Consider the following 23787-nt stretch of genomic DNA (forward strand, 5'->3'; position numbering starts at 1 on the left):
AGTTGAACCATATATCCATGCATATAAAGCCATGACCTTTGTACAGTGGTGAACCATTACTATTAGAGCTGGGACTTGAGCTCAGCCAAAACTTAACCGGATACACTAAAACAACCAAAAGGGCAAAGGATTTTGCAAGGGATTATCGGCAGGTTGCCAGGTCGCTCTGTTATGTGTAGCTGTCATTGCTGATTTTAAAAGTCACTCAGTAAATTACACAGGGAAATGAAGAGAACTGAAGGCAAATTTTTTAAATCAAAATTCTATTTATCTCATTTTATTAAATATCGGGCGGCACGGTGGTGTAGTGGTTAGCGCTGTCGCCTCACAGCAAGAAGGTCCTGGGTTCGAGCCCCGGGGCCGGCGAGGGCCTTTCTGTGTGGAGTTTGCATGTTCTCCCCGTGTCCGCGTGGGTTTCCTCCGGGTGCTCCGGTTTCCCCCACAGTCCAAAGACATGCAGGTTAGGTTAACTGGTGACTCTAAATTGACCGTAGGTGTGAATGTGAGTGTGAATGGTTGTCTGTGTCTATGTGTCAGCCCTGTGATGACCTGGCGACTTGTCCAGGGTGTACCCCGCCTTTCGCCCATAGTCAGCCGGGATAGGCTCCAGCTTGCCTGCGACCCTGTAGAAGGATAAAGCGGCTAGAGATAATGAGATGAGATGAGATATTTAATATCGGAATGCATTTTTGATCGCTATTTCGTCGCTGCTATAACAAGTTATGAGTGTCTGAAATATGATCTGTAATACATCAGTCCATATGTCAAAGCAATGGCCGTAAACGAGATTCGTTGAGACCTGTCCGAGACATCGTAGGACGGAAGTAAAACGTACAGCGGAAATCAAACACTACGTTCAGACTGCAACCTGAAACGACCCATATCCGATAAGTTGTGAAATCCGATTTTTTTGTTAGGCCGTTCACATTACCAATTATATGAGACTTGTATGCGATCTCCAATATGAACAGAAAACGACCCAAAAGTGTCCCGCATGCGCAAATTGACACGTAATAAGCACATCTACGTAATACGTAAACAAAAAAAAAAAGCGCACTCTTCAAGTTTAATGATTTTTTGTTTGTTTGTTTAATTATCTGGTTAGTGTTAAAGTGTGAGGTCTCGTGTGTGTTTTTGTTTCTGAACTGAAATGAAAACGTGTAGCCTGGTAACGAGGGTTGACTCCTAAACGTCTCTCTAATTTCTATATAAGTGCACCACATGTTACGAGGAAGTAATGGATTTTTAAACTCTCTATAGTGCACTCGAGCTTCAGTAGGCAGTCATTTGGGATACGGCCGCTGTATTACCAAACTCTTAATTCAGGCTTAATAATTTGCACATATTTATTTCGTCATATTAATAAACTTTTTCTACATTTTTATAAATATTTATTTAGATTGTTTATAGCCAGCTGAATTCTGCAACTTCTCTCAGCGCTGGTTCAAGGTGCAGAAACACCAGTGCAGTTTGCTATGGAGATGAGGCGAGACCTGGCGATGTGGTTTTTGTGGCGGCGGCGGAACTCGCACAATAATCTGATTAATGTGGGCAGCAGACTAATGAGACCGAAGGTGTCAAATTACTGGAAATTTCCAGAACAATCTTATAATCTTGTAATACAGGATGGTTTAAGTTATAAATCAGTTATAGAAACTGTTTTATTTAATCAGGCTAACAGATCAACATCCAGGTCCCTACCAAATCCACCATTAGCTTGATCAATTCTATAAAAGTCTATTTAAATTCTGAAAACTGTACAAATGTTGTTGTTTTCCACCAAAGAGGCGGGATTAGCCAACGCAGAATAGTGACGTTTGTCTCTTGTTGATGACGTGTGGGTCGCATGAATGTGACCTGTCCGGTCAGACTGCAGTCGCATGTGAAAATAACGGATATGCATCGGAATTAGGACCACATATCCAAGCGGCCTGGGTCGCATGTGAAAAAATCGGATCTGTGTCGTTCAGATTGTCAATAACAAATCGGATACAGGTCGCATATGGGCAAAAAAATCGGATATGGGTCGTTTCAGGGTGCAGTCTGAACGTAGTCTAAGTGACCAACGCTGGGTCTGAAATCGCTCACTTGTCCACTACTTCCTACTGCATGCACAGGTAGTTGTCGATTTACGACTGCGTTTGGTTACGACTGACTGGTCGTAAACCAATCTGGTCGTAAGTCAGCCGATGTTAAATGAATGCAAGTGTAATGATATTGTAATCATCTTAAAGTCTTATTTTATCAACATTTTCTTATTTCATTGCCTTGGCTCATTATTTGGTTTAAGTCAAACACTGCAATACTACACTGCGTACAGTACAATTTGTTTAATATGTGCAAAACAAAAAATACGAAATACAGGTGTGAAAAATAGAAAACATTTTAGTTTATGATATACCAAAATACAAATGTAAAACATAGCAAAATACAAAATTTAGTGACCGCTGGCATCACTGGTGCTTGGCTGTGGGTCGTCTACATCATCATCAGCTGTTGCAGCGCTCGGGCTGGCGGGAGCATTTGCTCGTTTCATAAACCAGGAGCTGGGGCGGAAACTGTATGACGGAGTGCGAGAGAGACTGCGCATGTGCCTGGAGCTGGGGCGGAAACTGTTGTACGCGGTGAGAGGCTGCCAGGAGCTGGGGCGGAAACTGTCGTACGCTCAGCTAGCTCAGCTGGGAAACACTTGCCAGTCATACACTACCGTTCAAAAGTTTGGGGTCACCCAGACAATTTTGTGTTTTCCATGAAAAGTCACACTTTTATTTCCCACCATAAGTTGTAAAATGAATAGAAAATATAGTCAAGACGTTTTTCTGGCCATTTTGAGCATTTAATCGACCCCACAAATGTGATGCTCCAGAAACTCAATCTGCTCAAAGGAAAGTCAGTTTTATAGCTTCTCTAAAGAGCTCAACTGTTTTCAGCTGTGCTAACATGATTGTACAAGGGTTTTCTAATCATCCATTAGCCTTCTGAGGCAATGAGCAAACACATTGTACCATTAGAACACTGGAGTGATAGTTGCTGGAAATGGGCCTCTATACACCTATGGAGATATTGCACCAAAAACCAGACATTTGCAGCTAGAATAGTCATTTAGCACATTAGCAATGTATAGAGTGGATTTCTGATTAGTTTAAAGTGATCTTCATTGAAAAGAATAGTGCTTTTCTTTCAAAAATAAGGACATTTCAAAGTGACCCCAAACTTTTGAACGGTAGTGTAACCAGACGGTCGTAAAGTCGATCGGTCGTAAGTCGCATAGGTCGTAAGTCTACGACTACCTGTATAGGGATAGTGAGCTCGTTGGTAAAATGAAAAAACGCTTTCGGACACTACTCTGTCGCGCTGGTAGTTACGTCATTACTGTCGCACAATTAAAACGTGCCACATCAGCCGGCTGGTGGGTTTTCAAAATAATAAATACATGCGTGTGTTTTTGTGATAAATCCATATTATACTGAGCGCATTTCATCTCATCTCATCTCATTATCTGTAGCCGCTTTATCCTGTTCTACAGGGTCGCAGGCAAGCTGGAGCCTATCCCAGCTGACTACGGGCGAAAGGCGGGGTACACCCTGGACAAGTCGCCAGGTCATCACAGGGCTGACACATAGACACAGACAACCATTCACACTCACATTCACACCTACGCTCAATTTAGAGTCACCAGTTAACCTAACCTGCATGTCTTTGGACTGTGGGGAAAACCGGAGCCACTGAGCGCATTTCCCACATTAATCACTACAAAGTACCTGCATCTTTCAGTTCTTTAAATCAAGGCTGAATACTTTCTTCTTTGCCGCTGCCTTTTATTAAATCAAATTTCAAACTTTTAATTTGATTTCTTTCAGCGCAACTGCAATGCATGATGGGATATATTGCTTGGTTAGTGACCATCATTGTACACTACTTTTCGTGATGCATTGTGGGATACTTTGAGTGCACTATATAGGGTGTAAATAATCCTCACTATCATTTTGGACAGCACTACAAAATGGCGTCCTCACTATATAGTGCCCTATATAGTGAGTAGGGAGCAATTTCGGACACGGAAAAATCTGCCAACGTTGTCAAAAGACGTGCGCGCCCTCTTTCGAATGCTGATGTAATCAAGCCGGAAGTTTTGTTTGTTTTGATAGCAATCAGGAAAGTTTGAAAAAAGTAGGCAGTAATCGTCATTTAAACTCGTTTTTGTGCGATGTTTCGTTTGGAAAACAGTTTTCAAAATGGCGGCACGGACACCTGGCTGACACTTGACGTTTCGAAGTCTCGCACAAGTCTCGTGAAGATCGCGCGGATAAGCGACGCCTGCCGTGGACCAAACGAACTAAATTCAACACGGCTAAAAACCGAATAGGCCGATAAGTATAATATTTAATTGCGATTATTTGCCAATACGAGTCACGATATAAGGTTACTAAAACCGAAAACGTAATTGAATAACACGCTAATTAAGAAATAAAGCAAGTTTAAAAATGACTTCAGTTCACCTTTAAGTCTGAGTGAAAAATACTGTAGTGAGCGTGCAGCGTGGAAGAAGAGTCTGGAGACAGAAATCTTAGTTTCTCGGCATACCTGTCAACTTTGAGGTTTGAAAAAAAGGGATATTTCCCAGATTTTTAACTCAAAATAAGGGAAAATTTCGGAAAGTCATACCCTTCACCAAAAGTGGGTGTGTAGTTGAATGGGGGGCAATTTTCTATCTAGTATTTGTGATTTCCTGTACTCTGGTGCATGTTGGTGATAGCCAAGACCCAAACTCAATATGCTTATGGTTTATAGAGTGCATTTGTGAATAAACTATACATTTATTTTTATTTGCTTTCAGTAGTACCAGTTATTTCCCAAATTAAGGGCTAAAATACGCATCTTATGTTAAAATAAGAAAGGTCATTATATAACCAGTCAATAAATTCAATTCCATTGCAATTTATTATGGTTTTACCATAGTCATGGCCTCGGAACACTAGCTAGATAGATAGAGAGATAGAGTAATAAAGAGTAATATAAGATATTAAACCAAGAGTGATTTAAAATGGGTAAGTTTCAGATAGAAAATAAAATAGACAATGAGTGGATAAAACAGTTAATACACCAATTAGTTTACACTAGGTTATTTATGAGGTCTTAGCCAGGACATACTTAATGTAAACATGTGTAGCTTACCTTTGATTATTTGGGAGGCTTTCGTTTTCCCCATGGAAAATTTATTTGCGATGGAAGAGTCTGGGAACATTCCAGTCACGCACTTGTTGAAATCATCAAAGAAAGAGAGGCTCATGTTTTTCTTAGCTATTAGCATCGCCATCTTCACCTCAGACCTAATCAGTGTTGCCAGATACTGCTGATGTTTTCCATCCCAAAATATGTTCAAAACCCGCCAAAATGCACTTGAAACCGCCCAACTTGGGCGGGAAACCGCCCAATCTGGCAACACTGGACCTAATCACTTGTTCAGCCTCGCCTCCGGACGTAGTTCTGTGATTACTGATGCCTGAGAGGGCGGGGACGTGAATTCATGGCCTGACTTCCTGCTGTAAACTCCTGTCAGAGGCGCGTCATGAATTCTGGACCTACCGACTTTTTTATATTGTGAAAATACGGGACTTTTATATAATGCGAAAATACGGGATATTTTCAGGAAAATAAAAAAACGGGAAGACAGCGGGAAATAAGTCAAAATAAGGGATTTCCCGGGAAAAACGGGAGGGTTGACAGGTATGTTTCTCGGTCGTTAGCCTGTACTACTTGCTCTCAATAGTACTGGCTTGACCGCTTTATTAGCATTCGCTAACACTACTGATGAACGCTACACTGGGTGGAAGGTGACTTTGCTGCCGCACTGACTCGCAGTTAAGCTCGCGTTGGCCTTCGGGAAGACCGAGGGTGATAAAATTTTTGGTCCCTCCCACTATAAATCAAAATCTGATTGGTTAATTAATCTGTCACTTCCTACGGTACATAAACATACACTGCCATGGCCGTCTGTCCTGGCAATGAAGTCCTAACCAATGAGTGAGCAGCTCGAAACTCTTCTCAGCCTGGAGATGACAAACAAACAAAAAATCTCATTGGATAACTCGATTGTCATGTTTTCAGGACAGTAACCCGTTACATTTCTGAAGCAAGTTTGATAGAAAATGAGGCCAAATTAGAAGATAATAATTACAGTTAATTATGAAATAATTAAATAAATTAAATCTAATATTTGAAATGCTGGGCGGCACGGTGGTGTAGTGGTTAGCGCTGTCACCTCACAGCAAGAAGGTCCTGGGTTCGAGCCCCGGGGCCGGCGAGGGCCTTTCTGTGCGGAGTTTGCATGTTCTCCCCGTGTCCGCGTGGGTTTCCTCCGGGTGCTCCGGTTTCCCCCACAGTCCAAAGACATGCAGGTTAGGTTAACTGGTGACTCTAAATTGACCGTAGGTGTGAATGTGAGTGTGAATGGTTGTCTGTGTCTATGTGTCAGCCCTGTGATGACCTGGCGACTTGTCCAGGGTGTACCCCGCCTTTCGCCCGTAGTCAGCTGGGATGGGCTCCAGCTTGCCTGCGACCCTGTAGAAGGATGGAGCGGCTGGAGATACTGTAATGAGATGAGATTTGAAATGCTGAAACGAAATGTTTGGATCTTCTCTGGAGGCCTGGAAGACGCTGATGGTTCCTCTCTGCCTTTGTACATCACATCTCTGTAACATCTGAAGTTCAGTAATGTTTAAATAAATCTGGTTGTGTGTCACTGTTTTACTTCATATTTTTTTATGCCTCCGCCACTGTAAGGTACAGGAGGCGTTATGTTTTCGGGTTGTCCATCCATCCATCCATCCGTGCGTGCGTCCGTCCCGAAACCTTGTGAACGCGATATCTCAAAGGCTAATGAAAGGAATTTCACCAAACTTTCACCATTTGTGCGCTTTGAGACAAACATGAACTGATGACCTTTTGATCTCAAAATCTATAAGGTCAAGGTCACTGTGAGGTCAAATGTCTGTCCGCAAATCTTGTGAACGCGATATCTCCAAGGCAGGTGAAAGGAATTTCACCAAACTTTCACCATTTGTGCATTTGGGGACAAAGATAAACTGATTAGATTTTGAGATCAAAAGGTCTAAGGTCAAGGTCACTGTGAGGTCAAATGTCTGTCCGAAAACCTTGCGAACACAATATCTCCAAGGCTGATACGAGTAATTTCACCAGGTCAAGATTACTGTGAGGTCAAATGTCCATCCCCAAATCACAACTTAATAAGGCGTGTAGTCTACCGGGCGGAGGCATCCCCATCAACGCCATTGGCGTCGAGTTCTATCTAGTTTCCGTTTCTTTTTTATAACTTGCAATCAGCAGCTCACCTTCAGTATAATTTCCTGAGATTTAAATAAATGAAATGCAGAATGTGTGATTATCCTTTTTCTATTCCTTGCTTTCAGGTTGAGAAAGAAAAATGTCGAGACGCCATTCACAGTGGACGTGTCTGTGCTGGAAGGCCATGTTTCCTCCAAGGACGAGCAGATTAACGGAGTGCGTGAGCTGGTTACTGTCACACTTCAGCGCTCGTACATGGCGCCGGGTGTGAGGAGGATCGAAATACGGCAAAACGGAGTGGTGGGGACTCTATTCCTCCCTCCAGGTTAGTCTGATGATTTGGTCTGACAAGCCCGGAATGACATAGCCTGGCAAGCCAGACTAAATGTGAATATTTAGTCTGGTCTCGCTCGTAGACATTTCCGAAGGGTGTGGGAGGAACAACCCGCTGTCTTTCAAACTGTCTCTGTGCGTATAGGCCAACGCTCTGACCAATCAGCGCAACAGTGACTGTGATGTAGTCAGAGCGACAGAAAGCAGTGGGGGAGGCCTTGAAATAAATAATTTTTCAAAATGCGTATTAATTAATAAACAGGTTCTAGATATTAAGAAGTTTGGAGATAATGACCACAAGTTTGGAGTCTGTACCACATACTTGACTCTTTTTTTTTTTTCAAGTGTTTTTCAAGGGTTTGCTAAAACTGATTTTGAGCTTTTATTTTTATTTAGTGGTGTTTGGTGAAATAATTTCCCTTAAATTTAAAATAACGGGAAAATAAGAAACAATCAAAAAGTAATGTTTCAAAGCTGTTTATTAATTCTTCGTACTGCACAAACTAGCCCCATCCTTTTGGCTACGAGCGGAGCCAGCTGGTAGATCAGACTTTTGCTATAGACCCCTTTCACTGACGTCACCCGAAACCGGAAGTAAACAGACCCTGCGCCATTTTGGAAGACCAACAAACTCGTGATAAGGGGATAATAACGGCAGCGGTATGTGAACCCACGAGAATCAAGTGGAGTGGCAAACGACTTAAACAAATCTGAGCTGTTTTATTTATGATTTATTGGCCCAACAGTAGACTTGAAAGAAACCTGTGTGAGACTTGGCAAAAAACTGTGGATATAATGGATAAGTCTGTGCATGATCTGCGGACACTTTGAGGTAAGCAAACGCAAGAAATTCAGATTTAAAACATGCTAAATTGGCCCCAAGTTGATAACTGTATGAGGAGCAAGCCTCCCAGACTTCTACAATTTAATAATAATAATAATAATTTAGGATGGTTTGGGGCTTGCTCGCTGCTGCCAGGTTGGTTGTTGAGTAGCCTGACTGTTTTTTTTTTTTCTTGCGTGTGGTATCATTGTTGACGCGAGGTTGTTTTTTGAACATGCCAATGCGGACACGATTTCCCCTAATGAGTTATGACTTCAGACGCAATGCGTGTGTGGAGGTGTGGAGTCCGCGTGATATGTGCGTAAGATAGACTTCTCATGTGTTTGGAGATCCGCGCTCCGAGACAAGCGCAAGCACACACACCCCCAAGGGAAAAAAGGGGTCCCCTGAAAATATCGGCATAGTTCGAACACTGAGTGTAGGCACTGGGTGTAAACAACAAATAGTTTACAATGTCTGGGTAGCAAACAGACGGCAGAATTGGTGTCCGGTCCTCCTTATGTTTCCATTCTCCAATGCCCCGAGTCTTATCATATGGGTCAAACCCATCAATCACAGCCAGTTTCTCCACATACCGTGCCCTTTCTGCAGCTGGTAATGTACTCACATAACCAGAATTATCATCCATCGTGTCACTTTACTCTCGCTCGTACTTTGTTTTATATTGTGAGTGCATGTACTTGGTCTTCCAATATGGCGCCTAACAAAATCTCGCGGCGCGGTGACGTCATGTGAAAGGGGTCTATAGCCGGTCGGCAAAACAGCGAAAACGTCCTTCTTGAAAAGGAATGAGCGGAGAGCCTCTTCCTGCTCATGTTTCAACGAAAACTCCAAGTCTAATTCTTCTAAAACTGATTCCAAAGCGGAGTCAAACTAGCGCTGTTCACTAGCCGTAGCCATCTTTCCTGCTGTACTTTCTCCAGCGTCGCGCAGCTTTGTCGTCACTCCTGCAAAAGCCCACCCAAAGAATCCAAACAAAAACCTTGCGTTGTGATTGACGGGCACGATTTGATGCCCGGGGTCTTTTGTTTATATGGTGCGAGGCTAGACCCACTCGTAGGCAAAAATATTTTTGGCCGCTAGGCGGGTGGGTCTAGTTTACTAGGCTAGGAATGACATGCACAAGAACCCCACCTCTTTCACCAAGACTTCATAAGGACAACTCTGAACAAAAAATTGTTACAGGTCAGAATTGGAGGTCTAACCCAGGTTAGAATCTTTAACCCAGTTCATAATTTGCTACTTGTATTCGGGAGACTCACTATAGCTAGGGTTCGGTTTAGGGTTAGGATTTGGGAAGACTTTGTGTTTTAAATGACTTGATGATGTCATAAGACTGGACTCATTCATAATAGATCACTCCTTCCATCACAATCGTCTCTGATCTAGTGGTTAAGGTGTTGGGTTAAGAATCAGAAGGTTCCAAGTTTGAATCCTAGTTAAGTATGAAAAAGATATGTTTTTTTTTTTTAATGCTAATTAGGTAGAAAGGAATTGCTGGGTTTCATGTGACGTCACATCCACCTTATTAGTTATTTGAAACTTTAGCTGGTGGTCTACCAAAGCTCAGTTGACAAAGCGTTTGTACGGAGAAGGTGCATTGCTCGCATGAAAAATGCCTTACGCTTGCATTGCTTTAGGTTGTTCGAATCGATCAAACCATGAAACTGATAAAAGTTTCTTCAGGGTTCCCCGTGAACTAATAAAAAAGGGTGAACGAACACAGGATTTCACAAAAAGACGTGGAGAAAGGTGGCTTTTGAACCTCTCAGTGAAATCGAAGGGAGCCGAGTCGAAGCCTGCTCGAGTTTGCAGTGATCACTTGGTGAAAGGTTTGTATTTCCCTCTCAGCTCTGTCCTTAGGGTTTTCCAAGTACTTTTCTTGCTATGTGTCATTATTTTACGGTACTTTTTTATTCACAAAGTGCTAAAGTCCCCAGCTGTTTCTTTGTTTGCTCCTCACAAAGTCCATATGCATGAAGGTCGCGACAAAATCCTTCCCCAGCCGTACAGTTACAATGCGCCGTGATCACTTCTTCTCCGTCTTGTTTAACTAAGATCCAGGTCTTTAAAGGGGTTTCTGATGATCTTTGTGAATGATTTAGCTGAGAGATAAGAGCCAACGCAAGTGAGAATCAAGCCAACTGTTGTTTGTTTGCGCTTTGTTGTAAAGACGCGAACGAAAAGCTTTTAAAAAAAAAAAACACCATACTTACACGGGCAAAAACAATACAGGATTCATTGGGCAGCAACTTGATAGCGAGGTCCTTTACCCAGCCACATACAAAAAAGTCGTAAGCCTCCATACTCTTCCACGCTTTCATCTGTTTTGCGGTGTAGAAGGACGTCTGCAACACCAGATAGTTCGAGATGTCGGGGAACTCGACTGAAGCATAGTTTTCGAGATCGTATGACAAATCCTTCTTTCCCAGACTGTAGGAGTCGATTCCATTGCACAGAGCAATCTTCTGAATATATCTAAAGCCAGCAGTGGCTTCTAGATTACGAGCGTACTCTGATAAGTTATCGCTAGTTGTTTGCACTACAGCAGCCGTTTAGACCACCAGGTATTTCACTTCCAGTAAAACCGCCAAGAAAAGTCACATGACTGAAACCCAGCAATAGGTAGACAGACGAGAGGAAATACTAGGTCGGTATAGACGGAGAGGAAGTGGATGGAAGAAAGAGAGTCAAAAGAAGTGATGGAAAATCCCTTTTAAGACTCTTAGATGATCCAGAATTTTATCGAAATTGGAAATTATGATCTCGGTCAGTGTTTCTCAAACTTTTGCAGACCAAGGACCACTTTATCCATTAAAAAAAAAAAAAATTCACGGACCACCTAACCCCCTAAATATCCCGAACAAAAAACAACACTTCAACAGTATATTACAAATTACACACTAATGGAATAGTACAGCCAACTCATTGTTGTCCTTCTATTAATGGGAAGACTGGTGCTGCTTATTCTGATACATCACTGAAGTAATGTCTGGCTCCAAACTGGAGAGTTTTAATCTCGTATCGGGGGCCACATTGATCTGGTTGCGCTGCTTTGCTTTCTTAAACAAAGAATCATCACGTCTTTGCACTTCGTCCTTGCTCATGTCTGGTGTTTCTTGTGCTTTTCTTTTGACCGGCCCAGTCTTCAGCCGCCGATCCGTTATCTTTGACAGTTTGATGCTGAGTGAGTCTAATGTGGTTACTGTAGGGTGACCAGATTTCCCTAGTCTGAAACCGGGACACTTTTGCACGCGACCATGCTCGTGCACGCACACCTTTTTTTTACATAAACGTGACACTCGGAGAGGTGCTCTTATCATTTTGTTGAAGCTCACATTTATCAACATCTCACATGAAATAAAACAAACCAGCATTTTGTTATCTAGTAGCATAGTGGTATACAGATCAGTTAAATTATGGTCAGACAACAGATTTTGTAATGGCTGAGAATAGGCCAGGCTACGTCCATAGGCCAAATTTAAACTGATTTATTTCACCTGTTTGTGAGAACACCAAGAAGAATGCATATGCACATGTAGGCTATATCTCTAAAATTGTATGCACTATAGCATGAACTTAAAAAGTAGATATGTGACCTCAACATAGCCTAGGTCAGAATCAACCTTACTAACCATTCCCCACAACTGAATGAATAAAGCAAGAAGATGTGTACAAAAGTGAACACTTTAATGGAAGGTGCAACAAGCTGTTCAACACAGCAATATGGCCAAACTGTCAGAATGGTATGTTAAACAGAAACAAAAAAAGAGACAAGTGATTTGAGAATATATACTCAAACAAAACAGCAGTAAAGGAGGAGAGGGGCGACAGCCCGAGGAAAGCCCACACAGGAGCGCACAGCATTTGCAACATAGGCTACCCAACTCAGTACAAGAACAAAACACTTAGTGTGTGCAGTAGGCTTCGTGCGCATTGTTCTGCACCTCTCGGAGGAAGGGGTAGGTGCCCTGTAAATCTTTGGAAAAGGTACATTTTCTTTTCGGCATAATTGCTGCGGCATTACTGCTGCTAGCCAAAGAACATTCGCGCCAGTTAATGTTTATTTTATTGTTGCATGGCAACACGTTCTGTTGTCTGGAATAATGTGGCTAAATAAACACCCATGCCACAGGGCCAGGGGGCAGTAACCAGGAAAGTTTGCAATTCCTGTCAATTCATGAAAATGGTAAATGCAGACATTTCTCCGCTAATGATTCCCATGCTGCTCAGTCACAAACGTCGCGAGTGGCGAAAACCGGGACGTATCCGTGTCCCGACAGACTTTTGTCGGGACTCGGGACACACAACCCCAAATCGGGACTGTCCCGGTAAAACCGGGACGTCTGGTCACCCTTGGTTACTGGTAGTTTCTCAACATTCCTTCCACATTCAGAGGTGACGTTGATTTGATTTGAACGTGTAACCTAAACTGATGTAGCTATAGGCGGTGTCGAAAAACTGTTGGCTTGCTTCACGTTCGACAAATTAAAATAATCAGCTACTGTTTGAATTTACATAGGATTTTATTCAATATAGAAAACAACTCTTCTGTGCTACTCAGAACTTTGCTTTTGGAGTCACGTAGGTGATTTGAGAAACAATGATTGATAAAATGTGATATTTTACGACATCGGCTCGTGACCCACCGGGGTCGCTCACGGACCACACTTTGGAAAACGATGATCTAGGTTAAAAATTTTAACCCAGGTCTCAGGAAAAAATAAATAAATCACCGAGGTTGAAATTTTTTGACCTGTAACCAAGCTGTTCACTCATTCACTGGAACTGACTGCCAATGATGTAACACTTCTTTCACTGAGGCCGTGCTTTCTTCATGGCAACCAACACCCACAATGGTCACACCTTCTATTGGATCGACACCCACCGAGGCCATGCCTTTCTTCATTGGGAGTGGTGTAGTGTCTGAAATTTCAACCTACTCACTATGCCCTACAAAAGTTCCTTCTTTGGGGTGTTTGGCACTCCCTGGGTCACACTGTGTGATGATAACCTACTGCAGCGCATTGTGGGATTTCAGGAGTGACCCAAATATTTTACAGCATACTTCGAGACATGATTATAGCATGGCAAAACTCCTGATCTCCTTCACAATATAATGAATAGGGTGTTGAGACTTGATTTCACGATATAAAAACCAGGAAGTAACACTGTTAGTACAACCCTGATTCCAAAAAAGTTGGGACAAAGTACAAATTGTAAATAAAAACGGAATGCAATGATGCGGAAGTTTCAAAATTCCATATTTTATTCAGAATAGAACATAGATGACATATCAAATGTTTAAACTGAGAAAATGTATCATTTAAAGAGGAAAAAATTAGGTGATTTTAAATTTCATGACAACAACACATCTCAAAAAAGTTGGGACAAGGCCATGTTTCCCACTGTGAGACATCCCCTTTTCTCTTTACAACAGTCTGTAAACGTCTGGGGACTGAGGAGACAAGTTGCTCAAGTTTAGGGATAGGAATGTTAACCCATTCTTGTCTAATGTAAGATTCTAGTTGCTCAACTGTCTTAGGTCTTTTTTGTCATATCTTCCGTTTTATGATGCGCCAAATGTTTTCTATGGGTGAAAGATCTGGACTGCAGGCTGGCCAGTTCAGTACCCGGACCCTTCTTCTACGCAGCCATGATGCTGTAATTGATGCAGTATGTGGTTTGGCATTGTCATGTTGGAAAATGCAAGGTCTTCCCTGAAAGAGACGTCGTCTGGATGGGAGCATATGTTGCTCTAGAACCTGGATATACCTTTCAGCATTGATGGTGTCTTTCCAGATGTGTAAGCTGCCCATGCCACACAAACTAATGCAACCCCATACCATCAGAGATGCAGGCTTCTGAACTGAGCGCTGATAACAACTTGGGTCGTCCTTCTCCTCTTTAGTCCGAATGACACGGCGTCCCTGATTTCCATAAAGAACTTCACATTTTGATTCGTCTAACCACAGAACAGTTTTCCACTTTGCCACAGTCCATTTTAAATGAGCCTTGGCCCAGAGAAGACGTCTGCGCTCCTGGATCATGTTTAGATACGGCTTCTTCTTTGAACTATAGAGTTTTAGCTGGCAACGGCAGATGGCACGGTGAATTGTGTTCACAGATAATGTTCTCTGGAAATATTGCTGAGCCCATTTTGTGATTTCCAATACAGAAGCATGCCTGTATGTGATGCAGTGCCGTCTAAGGGCCCAAAGATCATGGGCACCCAGTATGGTTTTCCAGCCTTGACAATTACGCAAAGAGATTCTTCCAGATTCTCTGAATCTTTTGATGATATTATGCACTGTAGATGATATGTTCAAACTCTTTGCAATTTTACACAGTCGAACTCCTTTCTGATATTGTTCCACTATTTATCGGCGCAGAATTAGGGGGATTGGTGATCCTCTTCCCATCTTTACTTCTGAGATCCGCTGCCACTCCAAGATGCTCTTTTTATACCCAGTCATGTTAATGACCTATTGCCAATTGACCTAATGAGTTGCAATTTGGTCCTCCAGCTGTTCCTTTTTTGTACGTTTTAACTTTTCCAGCCTCTTATTGCCCCGTCCCAACTTTTTTGAGATGTGTTGCTGTCATGAAATTTCAAATGAGCCAATATTTGGCATGAAATTTCAAAATGTCTCAGTTTCAACATTTGATATGTTGTCTATGTTCTATTGTGAATACAATATCAGTTTTTGAGATTTGCAAATTATTGCATTCCATTTTTATTTACAATTTGTACTTTGTCCCAACTTTTTGGGAATCAGGGTTGTAATATTCCATACGAAATAGAATGTTTGAGAGATTTCCTTGGAGAAGAACATCATCTCTCAAATGCCTTGCATGTTGTTCCACCACTTTTCCTCCAGGTCCAGGTCCGTTTCCTGCAGTTTTAGATCTGTGGGGTTTGGGTCGAGGCCTCGTGGAGTATCGGGCTGCTCTGTTTGCCTCACACGGCCTGGCGAGCATGACTTTAGCCTACTTCGATCATAAAGATCTTCCTGGACCCCCAAAACGTGTCAATGTGGGAGGCTCCTACTTCAAGGTAGGATTATTCTTACCGTACCTTCCAAATTCCTTACCGTCCAACAGGACGTTACATGATGTGGGCATAAAAGTGGTTGTATTCAAGCGCATATGTTCTGTATATTGGTGTATTAACAATTATAGTAGAGGTATATGAAGGGCATAAGCATTCCTGACCCTTGCATGGGAATTTGAACCAATCGTGCCTACTTCTGCAGAAAGTTTCATCAGTTCCACCCAATCCCGCTGTTATTATTGCTCACGATACTTTAGCACAATCTTACTTGGTGCTATGTGCCAAAATATAAACACATTAGTGATTTAAACAAACGTGACCTGCAATAGAATGAAGGAATGGAAGCTGTATCCACAAAAATCTTCATGTAGTCAGTAGCGTTTCTTCTACGTTGCAATAAAGTGAGGATATTTTGTTATCAATTTCGGATGCAGACTCTGAGCCACTAAGCTATTTTGATTAAATGACATTTCAAAACAGCTAATAATTGCTCGTCTTGATGCAGTATGGTAATGGTTTGCATCCTACCAAGAGGGATGGTCATATCAGGTGACATGGAGCAGATCCACATCTGTTCCGTGCAGACTTTCTACAGGTGTCCTACAAGGTACAGTGCTGGGTCGTCTTCTGTTCTTCATTTATACCTGCCCTGTTGGCGAGATCATATCCTTACCTGGCTTGTCATACCACTGCTACGGTGATGACACTCAACTCCTCCTCACTCTGACACCCATGTTCGTAGTAAACATCTCCTCATCAGCCGAAACTTCATCCCACAAAACTGAGCCAAAGACTCATCCCCATGTCAAGATCTTGTGATCTCAGATCTCCTTGGGGTGTAACCAGAGACGTTCTTGCTTCACATCGCCTCTTGTCATTTACAACATTAGAAGGATTTGTCCATTTCTGTCCACAGAGGCAACTCAGGTTCTTGTTCAGTTCCTTGTCATTTCGAGTCTGGATTACTGCATCTCCGTTTTAAAACGCTGACGCTTGCCTACAAAGCCAAAAGTAGACCTGGACCTGCCAACCTTAAAGCACTTCTCACACTCCACTCTGCACCATGCTCCCACAGAACCTCTTGCACTGCTCAATTGGACCCATAATCCCACAGGGTACAAGAAAGACATGAGTGCATTACCACTCGTCCTTGTCAGTGCACTCAAGTGGTGGGGAAAAAAAAAACTTCCCCTAACTGGCTGAAACAATGACTAAACCATATCACTTCACCAAGTACTTAAATTAGCACTTTGTTATTAAATAATCCTTCGTGTTTTTTCATACTGTACAAACTTCCATAACAGGGAGTTGGACTGATGGTACTCTTAATCCCCTGACCTTTTTTGATAAAGACTACAAAGCACTTCTGTCATTCACTTTCACTCAGGACGTCTTCCAGATCCTGTATGAGTGTGTGTGTGTGTGTTCCCTAGGCGGCGTGGCAGGTTCTGCGTGATCACCCACAGGTGTGTGAGGACCGGATTGCCATCATTGGGATTTCATTTGGCGTCTTCGTAGCTCTATGGATCGCTACGGCCCTTTCAGTTAATGTAAGATACGGTGACTTTAGACACGAAACAATTAATCACATCCCTGCACTTCTGTAAGAATACTAGCATGGTCTTGACTTCTATTGTACATAAACACACAACGCTAGCACTTGGAGACAGCAATACCGAGCATAACACCGTATTCTAGGAATCTACATTAAAAACTAAATTCACGAGGTATCTTCTGATAGATACACTACCGTTCAAAAGTTTGGGGTCACTTTGAAATGTCCTTATTTTTGAAGAAAAGCACTGTTCTTTTCAATGAAGATCACTTTAAACTAATCAGAAATCCACTCTATACATTGCTAATGTGGTAAATGACTATTCTAGCTGCAAATGTCTGGTTTTTGGTGCAATATCTCCATAGGTGTATAGAGGCCCATTTCCAGCAACTATCACTCCAGTGTTCTAATTAGGGATCGACCGATATGTTTTTTTCAGGGCCGATACCGATACCGATTATTATGGAATTGGGATGCCGATAACCGATATGTGCAACCGATAAATGTAAACATTATAATTCACATGAAATTAAACATAGCACGCACTGACACAGACCTTCATATCCATGAAATGTATGTTTAATTGTAAAATTGAACATGAAATTTTGTGCAGGGAGATGCCAGCAGCATTTGTACAATAAAGTCAAACATTAGTTAGAATAAAATGAGAAATAAAATAATAATAAAATAAATATTCACCAATAAAAAAAATAAATCACTCCCTACTATATTACAGCTCACCATTTTCAGTGGAAAATAAATGAAAATACAGTCTGGATTCTTTTACACGAAGAACTAAGTAAGACTTACCAACTTCAAGTAGTTTTTAAATAACAAATCAAGTGTAGGGAGCTGCCTGCAGCATTTTTAAAAAAGTAAAATCAAACATAAAGTAGGCGATCACTCCCTATTATGTAACAACTTAACAAGTAACCATCTACGTTCTAATGCTTTTAATGCCCAAGCCTAATATTCCTGATTTAGGAGGATTATATTGTAGTGAAGGAAGCATTACATGTAGTTTCAGCGAGACTAGTTGGTTGTAGGCTAATTCAAGTGCTTCCTTCCGTAAGCTAAGTTTGCCTGGCTACACAGATGCAAATGGACAATTTTAACGAGTAGTAGATGAAGAGTGTAAACATATAATGATGTTGTGCTTTTGCAACTTGTGTGTTTGTAACTTATTGCGGCAAAAGCAGCGTGTCCTTACCTTGAAGTGGGATCTGCTTCTGCCCGAGTGCCCGTACGGCCGCCTTGAAACAGTTCACAGCATTTAGCTACGTGTATTGATTGGCTGTATCCCTTGTGCCGCTTCTGCCCGAGTGCCCGTACGGCTGCCTTGAAACAGTTCACAGCGTTTAGCTACACGTGTCGATTGGCTATATCGCTTGTGCCAAACAAATCAGATGTTGTGGTGGGCGGGACCGTGTTCTTGAACTCAGAGAGGCGAGTGCAGGAAAGTACGTGCAGTGACAGTCGCATTAGGAACGAAATGGCTGCAAAAAGGCATGTTATCGGCATATCGGTGGAAATTATGGCCGATACCGATAACCCTAAAAATGCAGAATATCGGCCCGATATATCGGCTAGGCCGATTATCGGTCGACCCCTAGTTCTAATGGTATAATGTGTTTGCTCATTGCCTCAGAAGGCTAATGGATGATTAGAAAACCCTTGTACAATCATGTTAGCACAGCTGAAAACAGTTGAGCTCTTTAGAGAAGCTATAAAACTGACCTTCCTTTGAGCAGATTGAGTTTCTGGAGCATCACATTTGTGGGGTCGATTAAATGCTCAAAATGGCCAGAAAAATGTCTTGACTATATTTTCTATTCATTTTACAACTTATGGTGGGAAATAAAAGTGTGACTTTTCATGGAAAACACAAAATTGTCTGGGTGACCCCAAACTTTTGAACAGTAGTGTAGGTGTCTTTTCAGTGCATTTTATTCTGCATGATGCAAAGGAGAGTTAAAGTGCATATCACGGGTAAATTCAGGAGCAAGATCAATGTAATTCTCCTATTTTATATTAAACTTTGGTCAAATATCTGTCACATTTTTGCGTTTTGTGCAATTTTTTACCTTGCGCAATACCAGAAAAATTCAGTTGAATTCAAGCCATTTGAGGCGAATTGGTCCGCCTCTGAAAAAACTTGGCATTTGGATTTCCCGCCAAACACTGATTTTCGTGACGTCGCGTGCAGGACGCCTCCTTCTGAATCCTACGTCAGCGCTGGTTTGTTTATGAGAAAACGACCTGGTGGTTTTCTGCAAATTTCTTCAACGTTATCACGTAATTATTAAAATGGTTAACAGATGTATCGTAGGAGGGTGTAGCAACACCAATCTTGATGGGATTAGTACTCATCATTTTCTAAAAGACGACAGTGAGAGAGAAATGGGAGCGCTTGGTCTACACAGGCTGTGCACTGAAACCGCGAAAGCTCTCGCAGCCTGCTGGCGCTTCCGCAGGTAACGTCACGATTCTGGCTCCGGACTCCCTTGGGATTTTTCCAGACGCGTTTTGTTATTTAATCTTTTTTCTGCTGTAGACAGATGGCCTTGTACAAAATTACCCTTCTGAATGAGTGTGTAAAGGGACATACTTTCATATTAAAAAAAAAAAAGAATTTGGTCCAGGATATGCACTTTAAGGAGATTAGGAAAGGGCTTAATAATAATGGTTTTGCAGTTCAGAACAAAGAAAGCAAAGCTAAAGGGGACAGTTAACAGCTGAGAGCATGTGAGACGAAGGGGAGAGGGCGGGGCTTCCAGGCAGTGTCATTTAATATCGAAGAGTATAAAACATCTGCACAGATCACTCCAGATCGATGCTGATTTGCTCATCTGCTGTTTTTATTGGGGAGCAAAAAACATACACTGACTGGCCACTTTAATAGGATTAAAAGATCCCTGTTCTCGGCTGCAGGAGCGGAACCCAATGTGGTCTTCTTTCTGCTGTTGCATGCTGAGATGCTTTTCTGCTCACCACGGTTGCAAAGAGTGATTATATAAGTTGCTATCTCCTTCCTGGCAGCTCAAACCAATCTGGCCATTTTCTTCTGACCCTCTCATCAACAAGGCGTTTGTTTGCATCCACAGAACTGTCGCTCACTCGATGTTTTTTGTTTTTCGCACCCTTCTGTGTAAACTCTCGAGACTGTTGTGCGTGTAAATTCCAGATCAGCAGTTTCTGAAATACTCAAACCAGTCCATCTGGCTCAAACCAACACCCATGCTACAGGGAAAGAAAGTCACACTTTGAGATCGTAATTTTTCCCGTTGTGATGTTTGAATGAAGTGTACATTAACTGAAGCTCTTGATTTGTATCTGCATGATCTGATGCATCATGCTGCTGTCAAGGGATCGGCTGATTAGAGAACCGTATCGAACAGCATACGTGCCTACAGTGGACCTCATAAAGTGGCCAGTGAGTGTATTTTTGAGTGCTAATTTGTTCTCGAGTAGTCCGAGGTTAAACTGCGACACAAAATGTGTAAAGTCTAGGCTGAAAACATATCTGTTTAGTCAAGCCTTTTGTTAATGGTGTTTGTGAGGTAAAGGAGTAGATCTGGAGGGTCCTCAGACATAGAGTGTTTTGGTAAACTGGGATGTATGGATGCTGTCAGTCCCCACTCGCTTGCTCACTCGAGTTTGTTGACGGTGTAGTGGCTGCTGCTTTATGTCCCGGGGCTCCCTCATGCCTGTGTTACCTTCTGGCTCTCTCCTTTTAGTTATGCTGTCATAGTTAGTTGCCGGAGTCCCTGCTTGTACTCGGTGCAATATGTATACTGTTCCTACTTATTCAGGTGACATTGGGCATACCTAACCACCTGTGTTTTCTTTCTCTCCCCCCCACCCCAAATCTGTCCCTCTGAGTTACATGGAGTCAACAGGAAATCTTTTGGTGGAGACGGTGGGGACCTCGACTGGCTATCGTAGCCTGCAGGGAATCGGCCGTCAGACATTCTGTCGCATGTCCCAGACCCGGTGAAATGTAACTGAACTGTCTTGGCCAGCCCTAAGGGTCCCATCTGCATCTCATCATTGCTGAGGAGTGTGCTCCCATCACCCAATCAAGCATCCAGCCAGAGCAGGTCATGATATATTTTTTACCATATTAACATGCCATTGTGTGTCATGCCTGATGTAAAGACTCTCGTCTCTGCGAGCCTACCACACAGATTTAATACTTGTCATTTTTAGGGCATACCTAACAATGTGTTTTCTTTCTCTCTCTCTTCCCCCCCCCCATCTGTCCCTCTGAGTTACATGTTGATCCTGGGATTGAGATGCTGGCCTCTTCTGCCCCACGGACCTGCTTGATCCATCCTGGTGCCCTGTGTCTGGTCGGAGTTTTATCGCCCCACTCCTGTGAAGGACGGCCCCATGAGGACAGTTGAGGGTTATACCTGTTAAAACTGTTAATATTATAGTCAGGCTGTCTGTTGTTGCCCAAATGAGGATGGGTTCCCTTTTGAGTCTGGTTCCTCTCGAGGTTTCTTCCTCATGTCGTCTGAGGGAGTTTTTCCTTGCCACCGTCGCTACAGGCTTGCTCATTGGGGATAGATTAGGGATAAAATTAGCTCATGTTTTAAGTCGTTCAAATTCTGTAAAGTTGCTTTGCGACAATGTTTATTGTTAAAAGCGCTGTACAAATAAACTTGATTTGATTTGATTTAAAGGTTTGCAGGTCGGGTAATATAATCAGGGATAAACGTTAATGCATATTGTGGCTATGTAATATCATGTAGGGATGATCGAATTATTATATCGTCTAAATCTATAACAAACAGCTTTGTTTCCTGTCCAGCCAAGGTGTGTGATTTGCATCAGTGGACCATTCTGCAGCACCAACAAGTTATTTGCGGAAAATGGGCAGAATGTTGATGAGTGAGTAAGAGTTAGAACTGTTCTAGTGTGATTATTTTATTGTTCATTTGCTATTCAAGGATTGTCTAGGAAACGTATGGGAAAGCCAGCTTCCCTATGGCACTAACACACATCTGGTGTGGACTCTGCTGTACTATGCAGTACGGTATGTATTTGAGTATGAGGACTTTGTGCTTTGCAGATACAGAATGAGCTGGTTGTTTAGGATTTTGGGTTGTTATTGGACCTCAAGGTAAGGCCATAATTAAAAAATGTTCTGTTTCCGGTCCACCGGCCGGGTGAGTGCCGTTTGTGCGGTTGAAATTTTTTTTTTAACGCTGGCTTTTCGACATTTTTTTTCTGGTTCGTAAATCTAAAATCGAACTTGACATTTCCGCATTCCCAGAGCTTTCCACTAAGGCTCATACTAGCCAGCCATGACAAATAAGTAGCCAGCCGGGGGGAGTAAACACAAAATAAACTCCTGTGCATGCAGTTCCCAGGATTAAATGTATTTTCCACAGACCATTTATTTATTCACTTTACTCAAATACAAAGTAAAATGGCAGTAAATCTTCTTTCTTTTCTTGCGTATTGCATCATGAGGCGTTCCTGGCTTGTAAATCTCTTATTTTCGGTGCATGAGACATTCACGCAGCTGAGCATGCTATGAATTAACAACGACAACGGTCTGCAGTGGTGGCTACACAATTACACACTCAGCAAACATTTCTCCATTTGTGTATGCAAATACACTCCAACCACTCAGTTTGGTTTCATTTACAACCAACGGTGTCTTTTGATGCCAGCACGTAATTGAACGAGAGAAGACTGGTTTACCGGAGACTAAATAAGCGTTATCTCTGCTTCTGTTCCCTCCAACACACTACTGCCTCCGCCGAGTGCGCGCGCACTCTGAACTGAATCAGCTCTGCGCATGCGCCGTGCGGCACAAAAAACTGGCAGCCACCATGAAGGAAGCAGATCCGGAGTTTTCAAACATTTGTTTAAGTGTGAAATCGCAAAATGGTATTCTAGCCAACAACAAAATAGTAAAGATTCAGAAAAACAAATCATTCAGTGATCATTTTAATAGTGTAATTTCATCCGAACTCGGCCTAACGGTCGATTTAGAACTACAAAAAGTCCATGTGTCGGACATTTTAAGTACCTTTGTAAAAGTTTTGCAAATGTTGCAGTCAGCATTTAAAATGCTAACTTAAAGTTCTTGTACAAGTTTCAGTTGATTAAACTGTCATTTTATTAAATGTGTCTGCTTTTGTAATAAAGTACTGAAAGAAAAAGCAAACACAGCATTGCGATTTCTTATCCATCCATATATATATATATAAATAATAATATAATTAAAAAAATCCCTCCCTCCCGACTGAAAATTTTTTTGCTCACCCGGTGGACAGGAAATGGATTTTTTTTTTTTTTTTAAGGATGGCCTAACCATCCCTGTGTCCGAAATTGCTCACTCCCTATATAGGGAATTACTATATAGAGGACTATATAGTGAGCTCATTGGTAAAATGAAGAAAGAGGAAAAAAACGCTTTCGGACACTACTCCGTCCCACTGGTAGTTACATCATTACTGTCGCACAATTAAAACGTGCCAGATCAGTCGGCTGGTGGGTTTTCAAAAAGGTACATACATGTTCGTAAGCAATGTATAAAGGGTACAAATAAGTACCTTCGAGGGTACTGCTAAAGGTCCAAAAATGTACTTTATTTTTCTGAGAGTGTGTTAAAATCAAGAGGGATCAGGACAGTTCGTCCAGTAGTTAAGACATTTCGTCCAAAGCCTTTTTCGTACG

At 42.1% G+C, this 23787-nt stretch overlaps 1 protein-coding gene across 2 annotated transcripts in view; it reads left to right on the forward strand.

Moving 5' to 3' along the window:
• LOC132874237 (peroxisomal succinyl-coenzyme A thioesterase-like) overlaps nt 1–23787 on the forward strand; it is a 67533-nt gene that overhangs the window by 25313 nt on the left and 18433 nt on the right. For both annotated transcript variants that reach the window (XM_060910225.1, XM_060910226.1), the window contains exons 4-7: nt 7431–7630; nt 15364–15539; nt 16970–17086; nt 21908–21987. In XM_060910225.1, coding sequence (XP_060766208.1) covers nt 7431–7630; nt 15364–15539; nt 16970–17086; nt 21908–21987 — 573 coding nt within the window. The remainder of the gene's footprint in view (nt 1–7430; nt 7631–15363; nt 15540–16969; nt 17087–21907; nt 21988–23787) is intronic.

The sequence above is a fragment of the Neoarius graeffei genome, chromosome 26, assembly GCF_027579695.1.
Source record: "Neoarius graeffei isolate fNeoGra1 chromosome 26, fNeoGra1.pri, whole genome shotgun sequence".
In the NCBI taxonomy this organism is placed as follows: Eukaryota; Metazoa; Chordata; class Actinopteri; order Siluriformes; family Ariidae; genus Neoarius; species Neoarius graeffei.